At 42.0% G+C, this 14095-nt stretch overlaps 1 protein-coding gene across 2 annotated transcripts; it reads right to left on the bottom strand.

Moving 5' to 3' along the window:
* Positions 1–741: 741 nt before the first annotated feature.
* LOC126582477 (serine/threonine-protein kinase VPS15-like) lies at positions 742–13857 on the bottom strand. Of its 2 annotated transcripts, XM_050246639.1 has the most exons (11): positions 13363–13857; positions 12948–13070; positions 12803–12848; positions 12559–12719; positions 12063–12142; positions 11722–11827; positions 11194–11370; positions 7951–11097; positions 1842–2086; positions 1662–1761; positions 742–1218 (listed from the first exon to the last, which is right to left on the bottom strand). In XM_050246639.1, the coding sequence occupies exons 1-11, from the start codon at positions 13633–13635 to the stop codon at positions 1042–1044; spliced, it is 4635 nt and encodes a 1544-aa protein (XP_050102596.1). In that variant the 5' UTR covers positions 13636–13857; the 3' UTR covers positions 742–1041. The 2 variants fall into 2 exon arrangements, with proteins under 2 accessions (XP_050102596.1, XP_050102599.1); XM_050246642.1 differs by lacking the exons at positions 12559–12719; positions 12803–12848; positions 12948–13070; positions 13363–13857 and adding an exon at positions 12338–12423.
* Positions 13858–14095: the final 238 nt, after the last annotated feature.

The following is a 14095-nucleotide window of genomic DNA, read 5'->3' on the forward strand; positions in this document are numbered from 1 at the left end:
GGCATGGTTGGGTACCTTAAGTTCCAGGGATTCTAAAAATATTATTTTTGAGCTTGATTTGTTGAAGGTTTGAAGAGGAAGGAGGAAGAGAGCTCACGTGAGTGAGCTGGAAAAGAGGGAGAGAAAGAAAGAAAAAGGAAGAGAGAGATATAAAGAAAAGAGAGGGAGAGAGGAAGAACCGGTCAAATAAGGGAAAAAAGGGAAAGGGTGATGGGGATGTATGAATTGGGTGAGGAAAAAATATTAATATTTTATTACTTATTGTCATGGTTATTCAATTTAAGAGTCGAGATGCAAAAAGTAGTTACAGTTCTTTAAAGACAATTACTGTTCATATGATGGATTCAATAGTGAGTTGCCTTAGAGGGCCTTTGCAACGCTGGAGTTGCTCTTATCGTTCAAACTCAAAGTTTTCAAATATTTTTCATTAGTTTTCTTATAAAAAAATTATAAAAGTGAAATAAAAATTATAAAAGTGAATAAAAAATAACAAAATATATAATCTATTACTTTAGTCCACTATTGCATCAAACACTTCACCATTTTTATCCTGCTTAGTCAAAGCCAAGCCAATCCAGCTTAATTCCTAAAACTAGTCTAGTCTAAGATAGTCTGGTGCAACAAACGCACCCTAAGAGAACAAGACTGGTAATAGGACATTCTTACCATATGAATCTCAAATTTCAAACTTTGCATGCATAAGGCACAAAACAGTATCATCGAAACCATATTCTGTCCAAATGCAGTCCAACAGTAAAAATGAATAACACTCGAATTTAGAATCACAACTATGCCAAAATTTACATGATACTGTAATGCGCAATTCCACAGCAAGTATCAACGAAGGGAGGCACGTCCGTCGATAATTTGACTGACCCTATCTACATTCTTACATGTGTACAAACTATACAAATCGAGCATGGTATGACACCAACATACATACGACGAGGGCTTTGGCAATTGTTATAATGGGATGAGTCTAAGCTTTTGATTAATAATAATGTACAACTTCACTAGCATTGTGCTATGTACAACGGAATATCACTTCCAAACCTTGATTGCCCCATCTCTACCGCTTGATATTAAGTGTCTCTGATTTAGCTTAACCGAGGCCAACGCTAGGATTGAATCACGGTGGCAGCCAGCAGAATCAGTGGCAGCAGCCGCAAGAACTGCCTTGGCTGTCAGCTTCGATGTTAGAGGTCGTCTTTTCGTCTCCTGTATTTAAAACAAGAACCAATTCAAGAATAAAAAAAAATTCTGGGTACCAGGTTACAATGATAATAACTTTCTTCAACTTAGCAACTGATCTAGTGTCCTATTTGTTACGACGCAAATACAGAGACCAGGGACACAATAGAGCAGTGACCCGTGACATTAAGTTGGAGCGGCTAATAAAAGAAAAATAATAACAGAAAGCAAATTCTATTGCCTGATTCCCCTCCCCAAAGAATATTCTAAACCCATAGGTTCTTTGAAACTACCAACTCGTTTAGCTCTGGTTTTAGGAGGATAAAGTTAAATAAATAAAAGAAAAACTAGCTTCTGCATGGATAATCTACAGATCGACTTCATCAGTCATCATACCCTTCCACCCAGGGATAGTTTACTACCCCACCTAACTTCGTATATATGTGACTAATACAATTGACTAATCATACCTGCACAACTTGCACGCCAAAGCTAGATCTTGTTGCATAGAAATCATCATTTCCGACTCCCTTCAAGTTTGGTCCACAAATAGAGTAACTTCGATCGGGACTGCAATATATGAATAAGGCCAATTAGATAACAACACCCTTTAGTAAACCAATAAAGTAATAATGAACTTGTGTACAAACCTGTAATGATCCCATCGACGTATCTTCAAGTCGGTTCCTCCAGTTAACAAATCACCTCCAGGTAAGGGCAGCAATGAACGGATGCCAGGAAGACGAGGAGGGGGTTCGTTTAGTTCATCAACTCTGTAGTGGGGATTGACATTCCGTCTCAGATCCGGTTTGGAACTTTTACTTGATGACTTAGCCAAGGCCCAAGGAACTTCAGATATTTCAGCATCACTTTCGTAATTTGCCACTCTCAGCACCTGCAGGAAAAAAAATGAATATCTCAGACATTTGAACTTATGAAGGTAGACCTAACAGAAAAGGGGGACTTGTGTACGCAATGAAAATTAAATAAAAAGAAAAAAAGAACAAGCATTTAAAATGTTTGATAAAACCCAAAGTCTGAACAAACCATCCAACGGCCAAGAGACTTGATAGTAGTCTATACAAATTTAACCTGTTTCTTAATCAACAAATTACATGTCCAAAGTAAAAATTTGTTTAATGAAATCTTAAGTACCCTTCTGTTTTTTGCATTCTATTGGTTACTTTAAATGTGGTTTATGTGAGCGAGGGAGAAGCAAGGGTCTCATTCCAGGAGTGATTAGGAGTCAAAAGGTCGTACCCAGTGCACAAGGCTCCCGCTTTACGCAGGGTCTGGGAGAGGTGAATGTCGGCTAGCCTTACCCCATTTATGGAGAGGCTGCTCCCAAGTCTCGAACCCGAGACCTACCGCACATGGGCGAAGGCACTTGCCATCGCACCAAATGCGACCTCTACAAGAAACTAATCTGGTCTACAAGAAACTAATCTACTACCATTCAGCTAGTCTGAAGAAAAGAAGTAGAAAATTTTGGTAAACCACAGAGTAAAACCCGCAATCCTTCAATTTCATACCAAAAGGGAATGCATGGATGAAACCACATTCTGCCTCTCTTAAATTCTGTCTCTATAAAATAAGATCTGGTTTTTGCTTTCAAATTTCTTTATTTTTCTCCACTCAGAAAGCTTCAACATACAAGCTTTAACAAAAGAAAATTCAAAGAACTTAGCGAAGAAGGCTTTGGTGTATTTAACACAATACGTTGAAATGAAGGAAAGCTTATTTATTGATATCCCCGATAAGCTACAAATATGTACATATACATGAGTCAAAATAAGCACACAAGAGGGAGCCTTCACAAAGGTTGCTTAGGAGAAGTCTCAGCAGTCGGTAGAGCCCCAGAAAGAGAAGGCACCGGAGGGGGATCATTTGGAGCCTCAGTACTGGACAGAATCCTAGAAGGAGGAGGCATCAGAGGTTGATCATTTGGAGCTTCATTACGCGGTACAGCCCCAGAAGACGAAGGCAATAAATGCCTTTGGAACAAACCCACAAATCTCTGATGATCAAGTAAAACCTGACCATCAGTTTCCTTCATCTGGTCAAGCTTCCTCTTCATGTTTGTAGCATAGTCATGTGCGAGCCGGTGCAACTGTTTATTCTCATGCTTGAGCCCTCTAATCTCCTGTTTGAGACTCATCACTTCAGCCGCCAATGATTCAACTTGGCGGGTTCGAGCAAATAGGCGTTGGGCCATATTAGACACAGAACCTGCACACTGAACACTGAGAGCCAGCGAATCCTTAACAGCTAACTCATCAGACCGTTTGGAAAGTAGTCTGTTATCTTTGGGAGTGAGAAGGTTCCTGGCCACCACCGCAGCGGTCATATCATTCTTCATCACGGAATCCCCAACGGTAAGAGGACCAGTAGGGGAGACGAAGGATGGGCGCCATATGTCGTCTGGAGAAGGCGGGGCTGCCTCTTCAACAAGGTTCAAGTCAAAACGACGGTCGGAGGGGCCAGACATTTTCAAAGGTGTTGAAGAGAGAAGAGGTCGGACAAATCAAGATCTTAGAAGTGCAACAATGAAGCTTCTACTGGTGGAGATTCAAGTGTGCTTTGGAACTTAATGCCAGCCCCTATAAAAATCTGCACTCGACGAAGCTTCAGAAATCGAAGAGGCGCCTGCTCAGAAATCGAAGAGGCGTTTGCTTTCTCAAAAGCTGGGCTGCTTAGAGATCACGAGGGTTGATCTCAGAAATCGAAGAGGCGTTTGCTTTCTCAAAAGTTGGGCTGCTCAAAGACCGCGAAGGCCGATCTCAAAAATCGAAGAGGTGCTCGCTTTCTCAAAAGCTGGGCTCCCCAGAGACCACGAGGGCCGATCTCAGAAATCGAAGAGGCACCTACTTTTCCAGCCTTTTCCAGCCTTGTCAGCACCTGTCACACGCACACTCAGTTTTGCGGAAATTATGGGCATTCTGTCAAAGACTTCTGGGGAAGTAGAAAACACATGAATCTTACTGTTCAATCACCCACTTCCCACACGCAACAATAGCTCATGGGTACCACAGATAACTTTGCCAAAGTTCTCTGCCAAAGTTGAGCACGTGAAGCTTGCAGCTCCCACTACATCGCTCTGACCAAGAAGGGTAAAAGAATAGCAAAGAAACAGCACTAACAAAGTTTAGACCCATAAATTTTGAAGGTCTAGCTACCATATTATTACCCACAAGGGTAAAGGAACAGTACCACTGCTGGATAATTGGAAAGTCCCTGTGTGTCAACCTCTGTGCTTCGTGGCAAGGTAGACTAGCAAACATGCCCAACCTTTACTCACATTCGAGAAAACACTCCCAATAAGATTGCTTGCTCCAAAATCGAAGAGGCACCGTCCTCCGAATCTCAAGAGCCAGACTCCCAACATGACTACTTTCTTAAAAATCGAAGAGAGGGTAAAGGAACAGTACCATTGCTGGATAATTGGAAAGTCCCTGTGTGTCAACCTCTGTGCTTCGTGGCAAGGTAGACTAGCAAACATGCCCAACCTTTACTCACATTCGAGAAAACACTCCCAACAAGATTGCTTGCTCCAAAATCGAAGAGGCACCGCCCTCCGAATCTCGAGAGCCAGACTCCCAACATGATTACTTTCTCAAAAATCGAAGAGACACTGCTCCCCGAATCTCGAGAGCCAGACCCCCAGCATGATTGCTTTCTCAAAAATCGATGAGGCATCGTTCTCCGAATCAATCGAAGAGGCGCTCGTTTTCTCAAAAGCTGGGCTGCTCAGAGACCACGAGGGCCGATCTCAGAAATCGAAGAGGCACCTACTTTTCTAGCCTTGTCAGCACCTGTCACACGCATACTCAGCTTTGCAGAAATTATGGGCATTCTGTCGAAGACTTCTGGTGAAGTAGAAAGCACATGAATCTTACTGTTCAATCACCCACTTCCCACACGCAACAATAGCTCATGGGTACCACAAATAACTTTGCCAAAGTTCTCTGCCAAAGTTGAGCACGTGAAGCTTGCAGCTCCCACTACATCGCTCTGACCAAGAAAGGTAAAAGAATAGCAAAGAAACAGCACTAACAAAAGTTTAGACACATAAATTTTGAAGGTCTAGCTACCATATTATTACCCACAACTGTAAAGGAACAGTACCACTGATGGATAATTGGAAAGTCCCTGTGTGTCAACCTTTGTGCTTCGTGGCAAGGTAGACTAGCAAACATGCCCAACCTTTACTCACATTCGAGAAAACACTCCCAATAAGATTGCTTGCTCCAAAATCGAAGAGGCACCGTCCTCCGAATCTCGAGAGCCAGACTCCCAACATGACTACTTTCTCAAAATCGAAGATAGGGTAAAGGAACAGTACCATTGCTGGATAATTGGAAAGTCCCTATGTGTCAACCTTTGTGCTTCGTGGCAAGGTAGACTAGCAAACATGCCCAACCTTTACTCACATTCGAGACAACACTCCCAACAAGATTGCTTGCTCCAAAATCGAAGAGGCACCGCCCTCCGAATCTCGAGAGCCAGACTCCCAACATGATTACTTCCTCAAAAATCGAAGAGACACTGCTCTCCGAATCTCGAGAGTCATACCCCCAGCATGATTGCTTTCTCAAAAATCGAAGAGGCATCGTTCTCCGAATCTCGAGAGCCAGATACCACAGACCACTTTTTCAAAGTGCTCTGACAGAGTTAAAACATGTGAAACTGGCAGCTCCCACTACCGTGCTATGACCAAGCAGGGTAAAGGAATAGCATTACTACTTGTTGTTAGGGAGACTCCTATATATGTCGACCTCCATCCCCAACGAACAGGCAGACCTGCAAAAATGCTCAACCCTTCATCATATCTGAGAGGGCACTCCCAACGAAGCCTTTCGAAATATTCAGCTTTCTTTCCCCCCGATAATACCTCTGCAAACAAGCTATACTAGAGCAAGAATATCTCATATCATCAGGGTTAAAAGCAAGAGTATCCCATATCATGCTTTTTCCCTGTCTTTTCTTTTGGCCTTGTTTTTACCTGCAAGACAAGGAGAAAGAGAGCAATCAGTCAGCACTTGGAATCAAGCTTCCAGCCAGGAACTGACTGCCTGGAACCCCTTACCTGATTACTTACCTGGCATTGCTCTCGAGTACTCATCTTCAACATCTTATGTTTCCAGGGAAGATTCCGCATCTGCTTGAGGAACAGATAGGGCAAGTGCGAATGATACAAGGAAGCATGTGGAGACAAGCGTAACAGCACACGTGTCGATACATTCATTACTCTGTCAAAAGCAAAAGTATCCCATATCAGCAGGGTGGAACGTACTCTAGATTTGATGGACTTGTTTTGACCCTCAAATTCTTCAGTCGGCCTTATACTCTGGAGGAAACCAAAAAACCCTCCAGCTCAGTTCAAGAATAAGCCTGTGGAAAGTTACTTCTTCAAAAGCAAAAGTATCTCATATCATCTCTTCTCATTTTTCTTCTCTTTATCCTTCATGCTGCTGCAAGATGGGGAGAAGGTGAACAATCAGTCGGAGCTCTGATTGCTTACCTTGTCTGTCACCTCTTTCAGCAGACCCCCTAGCTCGGCGACTTGGGGGACTCCTACTACATGGTTTGTATCGCGCTTGACCAAGCCTGAAACTACAAGTAAGCTTCAAGTGAAATTGATACATTACCTTGTGCATCTCCACCAGTTAAAGATACCACCCTTGGATGGAGGAAGAGTACTTCCAGAGAAGATGCCACATCTACCTATGAGACAGATAAGGCAAGTCAAGACGACACCACACTCCGATACTTAGAAGTTTCGTGATTACGAGATCATTCTCCCACAATATTTCCTAATGTCATTTGTACTAAATCATTCACTTGTACTCACTAAATGAGAGCTTGAACCTATGTACTTGTGTAAACCCTTCACAATTAATGAGAACTCTTCTATTCCGTGGACGTAGCCAATCTGGGTGAACCACGTACATCTTGTGTTTGCTTTCCTATCTCTATCCATTTATATACTTATCCACACTAATGACCGGAGCAATCTAGCGAAGATCACAAAAAGCGATCGTTTTCGCTACCTAGGATCTATCTTGCAAGAGAACGGAGAATTAGATGGAGATCTCAACCATAGAATACGAGCTGGATGGAAAGAGTGCATCCGGCGTGTTGTGTGACCGTCGTAGGCCACTGAAGCTCAAGGGAAAATTTTATAGGACGGCAATAAGGCTAGCGATGTTGTATGGCACAGAATGTTGGGTGGTGAAGCATCAACACGTACACAAAATGGGTGTAGCGGAGATGAGGGTGCTTCGTGGGATGTGTGGGCACACGAGAAAGGATAAGATTGGGAATGAGGATATCCGAGGTAAAGTAGGAGTAGCCGAAATTGTAGGAAATATGAGAGAAAATCGGCTCCGGTGATTTTGAACATGTGCAAAGAAGGCCGACTGACGCTCCGGTTCGAAGATGTGACTACGGGACAGAGGTTCAGGGCCGAAGGGGTAGAGGAAGACCTAGGACAACTTTGGAAGAGACTCTAAGAAAAGACTTAGAGTACTTAGATCTAACGGAGGACATGACACAAAACCGAGCGCAATGGCGTTCTAGGATTCATATAGCCGACCCCACTTAGTGGGAAAAGGCTTTGTTGTTGTTGTTGTTGTTGTTGTTGAATAAAGGGCAACCAGGGGAGTGCAATCTATGCGTACGATTTTATCATCTAACTTTTCCAGCACCATCCATATCTGATATCTAAGAAAACTTATAGGAGATGATTTCTGTGTGTACCTGGTGACAGCTTCCATTTTCAGCATTCCAAAGAGACACTTCGTTGGAACCTGCCGCAACATAAATAAGGGGCCTTGCAGCAGCAGACACAGAGGCATTTGGTGGAGGAAGAAACAGGCACATTTTCTCTATAGGGCAAACAGAAGAATACTGCCATGAGTTTACAGGAATAAGGAACCTCATATCCCAAAGAGTAAGCACACCCCTCGAAGATCCTGACACAAACCAATTTTCACAGGGGCCTGTTACCAGCGCAGACACATAGCCCTCCTCAGGAGTTGCTCTCAATGTCCAAGAATTGGTATTCAGCCTTATATCCCAAAGATGGATCCCACAATTTTGGGTGCTGTACATAACCATCTGATTTGTGCAGTTATCCGCTGAGAAATTCAACAGGCTCAATATGGCACCTTCCTTGATATCCTTCTTCTTGATATCAGCAACACCTGAATACTTTTCAACAACATTACCAAGTCCCCTGGAGATGTAATTAACAGAAAACATATGTATCATGCCATCACATGCTCCTACCACGACTTGGGCAGATCCCCGGAGCATTGCACTGCACAGTGCACGGCTTCCTTCTAGATGATAAGTCAACCTTGACCGAAATGATATGTCCTTTTCCAACTTTCTTGAATCCCACACCTTAACAGTGGAATCATCAGATGCACTCACAAAAAAGCTATGATCAGTTGAAATGGCTATGTCATTGACAGCAGACCGATGTTCTTGCAGGTGAGCAACCAACACCCCACGAGGCCTCCAACCAGAGTCTGGAATTGATGAACTTCGTGAAGGAGACGGCATTCCTGTTAGATCACTAGCAGTGGATGCATCTTCCGCAGGAATAGCACCTTTTGTAGTGCCAGATAATCCCATATCTTGAAGCTTGCTATTACCAAAGGCTGTTTGATCATTATCCCTACCATCTGGCTCATGTACTACTCTATAGAACTGTTTGGAACCATTGCCAATGTTGAATGATCCTGACACAAACTTAGGTGCTGGAACAGAACTAGCCAAACTAAATGATTTATTTACTGGATCCATCCAAGGCATAGCTGATGCACCAATTCCTACAGAATTCACTTGTGAAGAAGAATCAGATGTTGCAGGAGGACCTCCAACTGCTCGCTTGTCCATGCTAAAGGAGTATAAAGGTATGCCAACAGATGATTTATCGCACATGAAGCTATTCACATAACTTCCCTGTGGCCACATAAACCCTGAAAATTGCAACTTTTCAGAGGACAAAGGATCATGAATGTCGACTGTGCTAGAAGACCGTGTAAAGCTTCCCATACTTCTCAACTTAGCCTCACCATCATCACATTCAGTTAACTCTCCTTGTTGCAAGGCCTTTCCAGTAAGTTTATGATTTTCGGCACTTTGTTGCTTGTCTGGCCAGCTCCCTGTTGAACTCAGTTCCTCAACCCCTTTATGAAGTAAGTCAACACTTTCCCATTGTTTAGACTGAGGCCAAGAGTTGTACCATATCTTTCTCTGTCTTTCCAACATGTCTGAACTCCTTGCATTTTCTAGAACTTGGTAAAAAACCTGTCTTGAGACTGGAGGCTTTAAACACAAAAGGAGAGCCTTTTCAGAAGCAAGAGATGCTGGCTGTCTGCGGAGTAGGGGGCGAATAACAGGGGCTAGAAAGACATAGGAATCTACAGCACCTAAGCTGTCACTACTGGCTGCAATGAAAGTGACAGCTGACCTTCTTACCCATTGACTAGGATAGCATAACAATGGAAATGCACGCTCAATCATTTCAAGAAGTATCCTCTTCCGCAAGAAACTACTTTTGCACAAAATGGCCAAACAGTCCAATGCATTGACAATTACAGCCTCTGTTACATCACTTACAGCCTGCTCAATGTAAGGTAATAGATATTCTTCCACACTTCTTTGACCCACAAAGAAGCACACATATACAATTTGCCCATAGAATACTGCTCTCAGCTGCTCATCTCGATCATTCAGAAAAGCAGGGAGAATGGGTAACAAAAAGTCATTACTCTGTCTCTGGCCAAAGAAGCAGCATAGGTTGCTAATGTCCTGAAGGAGTGCTCTCCTGATATTTGGAGTTTGCTTTGGACCCATAACAAGTTCTTGAATGACCTCAGCTATAGACTTCCTCAACACTGCAAGTTGACCAGATGTCTCACTAGATGATGCCAGTGGCTTTTTTGCAGAACTTAATTCATCAAGTACCCCAGCCTCACTCAAGCGCATTGAGTGAACCAAGAAACCATAAGCAGTTAGCGCCAGCTTAGCAATATTACTGGCATAACATATCCTCACACTTTCTTCTGGATCATCCGGAAGCATGGAAAGCATTGGCAGAATATACTCCGGAAAAATTTTTGCATCACTGGGAGGAAAATCTCGGACTAGAGGTAGTATGTCACACAACGTCTCCAAGGCAGCACAACGCACAATTGCAGCTGCATCTGAAAGCATTGCAACAACATATGGAATTACACGTTGCAAACGATCTTCATCATCAATATACAAGGCACAGGATTTCAGCAAAAGTATGGCCCTCCTCCTTAAATGAGGCAATTTTACATTACGTATGCATGAACAGAGCAACGAGGTAATCAGAACCATGCCCTCACATCTGATACTGTTTTCAGGTAATGGCAGAAATGGTGTGCCAAAGGTATCTGAATGGCTGTCATACTTCGACATCAAAGAATTCAAATCATTCAATGTAATCTTTTTCAGGAAAGGATGATCGTTTCTCCTAAATGCATTAGAGATAGATTGAAGTAATTCACCAGGAGATTGCATGCCATAGTTGCCAAGATTCGGGGAAAATGCAGAATCGGGATTATCGTTAAGCATTGGCTTGGTAGCAGAATAATTATTACTTTGTTTAACATCCCGAAGAAGGGTATTGATATCGCCGAGAAGTTCCAATTGATCACATTTTAAGCCTTTACCCATCTCTTCACTCTTTGTAAATGAGCCCCTTGTCAAACCCTTGTTCTGCATTACAACTGCTTCCTGAGAAGTTCTACCACTCATGCCATGGGCACTTGAAGGAGTTCCCAGTCCTGTTCGAGTGTCCTCAGTTGACCTACTGCTCATCATTTGTTTAAGTATCTCATGAAAAACACTCTGGCAAAGTGCAACCTACATACAATAATGACATAGTAAAATATCACTTTAATGTGAGTTCCAAAAAGTATGAAGTGCGAATCTTAAATATTCTGTACCAACATTTCTTACCCTCATATCTGAATGCAGGGGATTCCAGAAACAATGGAAATTATGCAGAAATGGAGAGAAGTAACTTGGAAAAACAATGGTTGTATACTCCTGAAGGTAGCTATCAGCAGAATGTCGCAACTCTGGTTCCAACTGAATCATATGAAGTATCATCTTGCGAATCCCAGAATCTGGTATCTGCGTTCATTGTGCATATAAATTGATAAGATGGCCAACAATATTGACAGTCAACTTGAAGAAAGTGAAGAAAGCTTCCACCACACATAGCAGTCATTTGCAGAGCCATGTACATCAGGTAGCCACATTAGAACAACCAAGATGCAATACAATAACCAAGGGTTGGCTAAAATATAAGGTTCAAGACTAGAGAAGCAACATGATAAAGAGTAATTTAATACATTATGGGAAGAGATGTGATGGAAACTCAAAAAGAATTGTATACTTAGTATTGAGAAAGAGAGAGCGAGAAAGAGAGAGAGAGAGAGAGAGAGAGAGAGAGAGAGAGAGAGAGAGAGAGAGAGAGAGTACCTTTTCAATAAGTTGGCTAGGATCGTATTGCCCTCTACGATAAGCAAGAAGTTGAGAGAGTTCGAACAGTGGCTGTCCCTCAAGGAAAAGCTCAGCAATTACACACCTAAAACAATGTCGTGAATATGATGATGCATCTCAAGAGAAAATAATAATGGTCATGATTAGGCATGAGCACATTTTCATTCGGGCTAATCGCCCCCACTGTAACTTTGACAATGTATCAATACACTTGAAATATATCATTTTCATCCTATATCTGAGATTTCAACTTCAAATTTGACATCAAAACGAAACAGTTGTGCTCTGAAAAGAGAGATCCTAACGCAACAAAAGCTCACCCTACAGCAAATATGTCCATAGATGGCCTTAATGGTGCATCTTGTGCAACCTGCATCTCACCTCCATGCTCATAAAATCTCTGAAAAATGAAGGCGTATGAAGAAATTTAATAATGTAACAGTTTTATTTAGGAAAATATATATCGTGACTGGTTAGTAACAGAAATGTTGAGAACTTTCTTAAAATTAGAAGTGAAACTTCTCAGCTGACTCCTAATACATTTTACTATATTTCGTACTACATCGGGATTTGTATAACTGCTCAAATTTTGTACCAGGATAGCAGGCACATTATCAATTTCACACACCCACTCCGATCAAGCTGGATCTTATGACTGCAAGCTGTATCCCTTTTATGAACCTATATGTTCATGTTGTACACATATAATTACATAACCGCTTGCGACTTAAAAAGTGAGAAAATGGATAAAGTGTGCACCTCCTCAGCAGATAAATGGAAAGAAAGTGAATACAGAAGAGAGATAGAAAAGTGAACCTCAGGAGCAAGATAACAAAGCCTTCTTCCTCCGGTGTCAAAGAAAAAAGAGAAATCAGAAGGATCGTCATATGGTATGTAGGTGGGTTTGAAAGAGGCAAAGTCAGCAAGGTAGAGCCAATTCCAAGAAGTCACCAACACATTCTCACACTTAATATCACCTAAGACGAAAAGAAAACCAACGTCATTACTAAGACATTGAAAAAATAACGCTGGTGAAGTTCCTGAATAAAACTGAACTGACCGTGACATATTCCTTTATCATGGCACTGCTTCAGAGCAAGAAGTAACTACACCAACAACCACAAAACAAAACTCTAAGAGGAACCATAAACATCACAAACTTAAAAATCAAGGAAGACAGACAGATAGCGGGTGAGAAAGAAGACCTGAAAGGCCAACCATTTCTTCTCGATTAGACTGAGAAACGGGCGGGTGCTTAACCGGTCGTGCAGATTGTTGAAGAAGAATTGCCTCACAAGATAAGCAGCTTTATCTGTCTCTTGCCAAAACTGCAAGAAGAAAACAGTAGGGCCCACCATGTACTCAAAAAGTTTGCTTCTTTATAAACTTGGAAACATCAAAGTATGATATGATACCACTCGGAAACATCAAAACAACTCAGACCCACATGAAAACGTCAGCTTCCAAGCAAAACCCAGGAGTTTTACCATTAATTAAGCTTATATGCTTATAGAAATACATACGTTAAACTAAGTAAAGTTGATTAATCCTGTTTTTTTGTCGAAACTGATTAATCGTGCTTATGCTAACCAAAAGTATAAGAAGAAATGGAAAAAGGACCTGGAAGGGCCAAACGTGAGGGTGATCGAGAGTATGGAAGGTTTCCTTGATGAGGGAGAGGCGGCGCTCGTACTCGCGGAGATCAATGGAGTCACCGCGCTTGAAATAGACCTTGACGAGGACCAAACCCTCGTCGTGCTTGCACTCAATCGACTTGAAGAAGCGGCTCCGCCCTAGAACCTCCTTCAGGACCAGGTTGTAGGACGACGGCAGGTCGTGGAGGTAGTACTCCGACGCCGACACTTGCGTCGTTCGAGCGATCTTGTTCCCCATCGATTTTCCCTCTGCCTTTGCCTATCAATCTCGCAATTAATTTCAATTTTCAAAGTAGGGTTTAACATTAAACTTTGGGAGCAGGCAACCACCTAAACAAATTGAATGGGAGAAAATGGGGAATTCAGAGCTTAGGATTTCTGCAGGTTGGAGGGAGTGGGAAGAAGAAGAAGAAGATGAGGGGTTCGGGCGGGTCACGGTGTCAAATCAGGAGGATCGGACTATACGGGGATCCTAATTTTTTTAATAAATTTAGGGATATTTAATTATAATTTAAAGTAATTTTTTGAGATTTAACTTGTATTCAATTAATATTTTAAGATAGTTTATTAAAATATTTAGAAATTTAAATGTAATCAATTGGATTTAAAAAAAAATTAAAAAGTTGAGAAATTTGATAGAATCAAAGATATTTCATAGTATAGTTTAAGTCACAAATTTCACAGTATAGTTTAAGTCA

This window comes from Malus sylvestris, chromosome 2, assembly GCF_916048215.2.
Source record: "Malus sylvestris chromosome 2, drMalSylv7.2, whole genome shotgun sequence".
NCBI lineage: Eukaryota > Viridiplantae > Streptophyta > Magnoliopsida > Rosales > Rosaceae > Malus > Malus sylvestris.

Excerpts from the sequence above, each read along its gene's own strand:
- LOC126582477 (XM_050246639.1), bottom strand. The coding sequence starts at position 13,635 with ATGGGGAACAAGATCGCTCGAACGACGCAAGTGTCGGCGTCGGAGTAC. Across the intron at positions 12,143-12,558 it reads TTTGTTATCTTGCTCCTGAG|AGATTTTATGAGCATGGAGG; the intron begins GTTCACTTTTCT and ends TTCATTTTTCAG. Across the intron at positions 11,098-11,193 it reads CCCTGCATTCAGATATGAGG|GTTGCACTTTGCCAGAGTGT; the intron begins GTAAGAAATGTT and ends TATTGTATGTAG.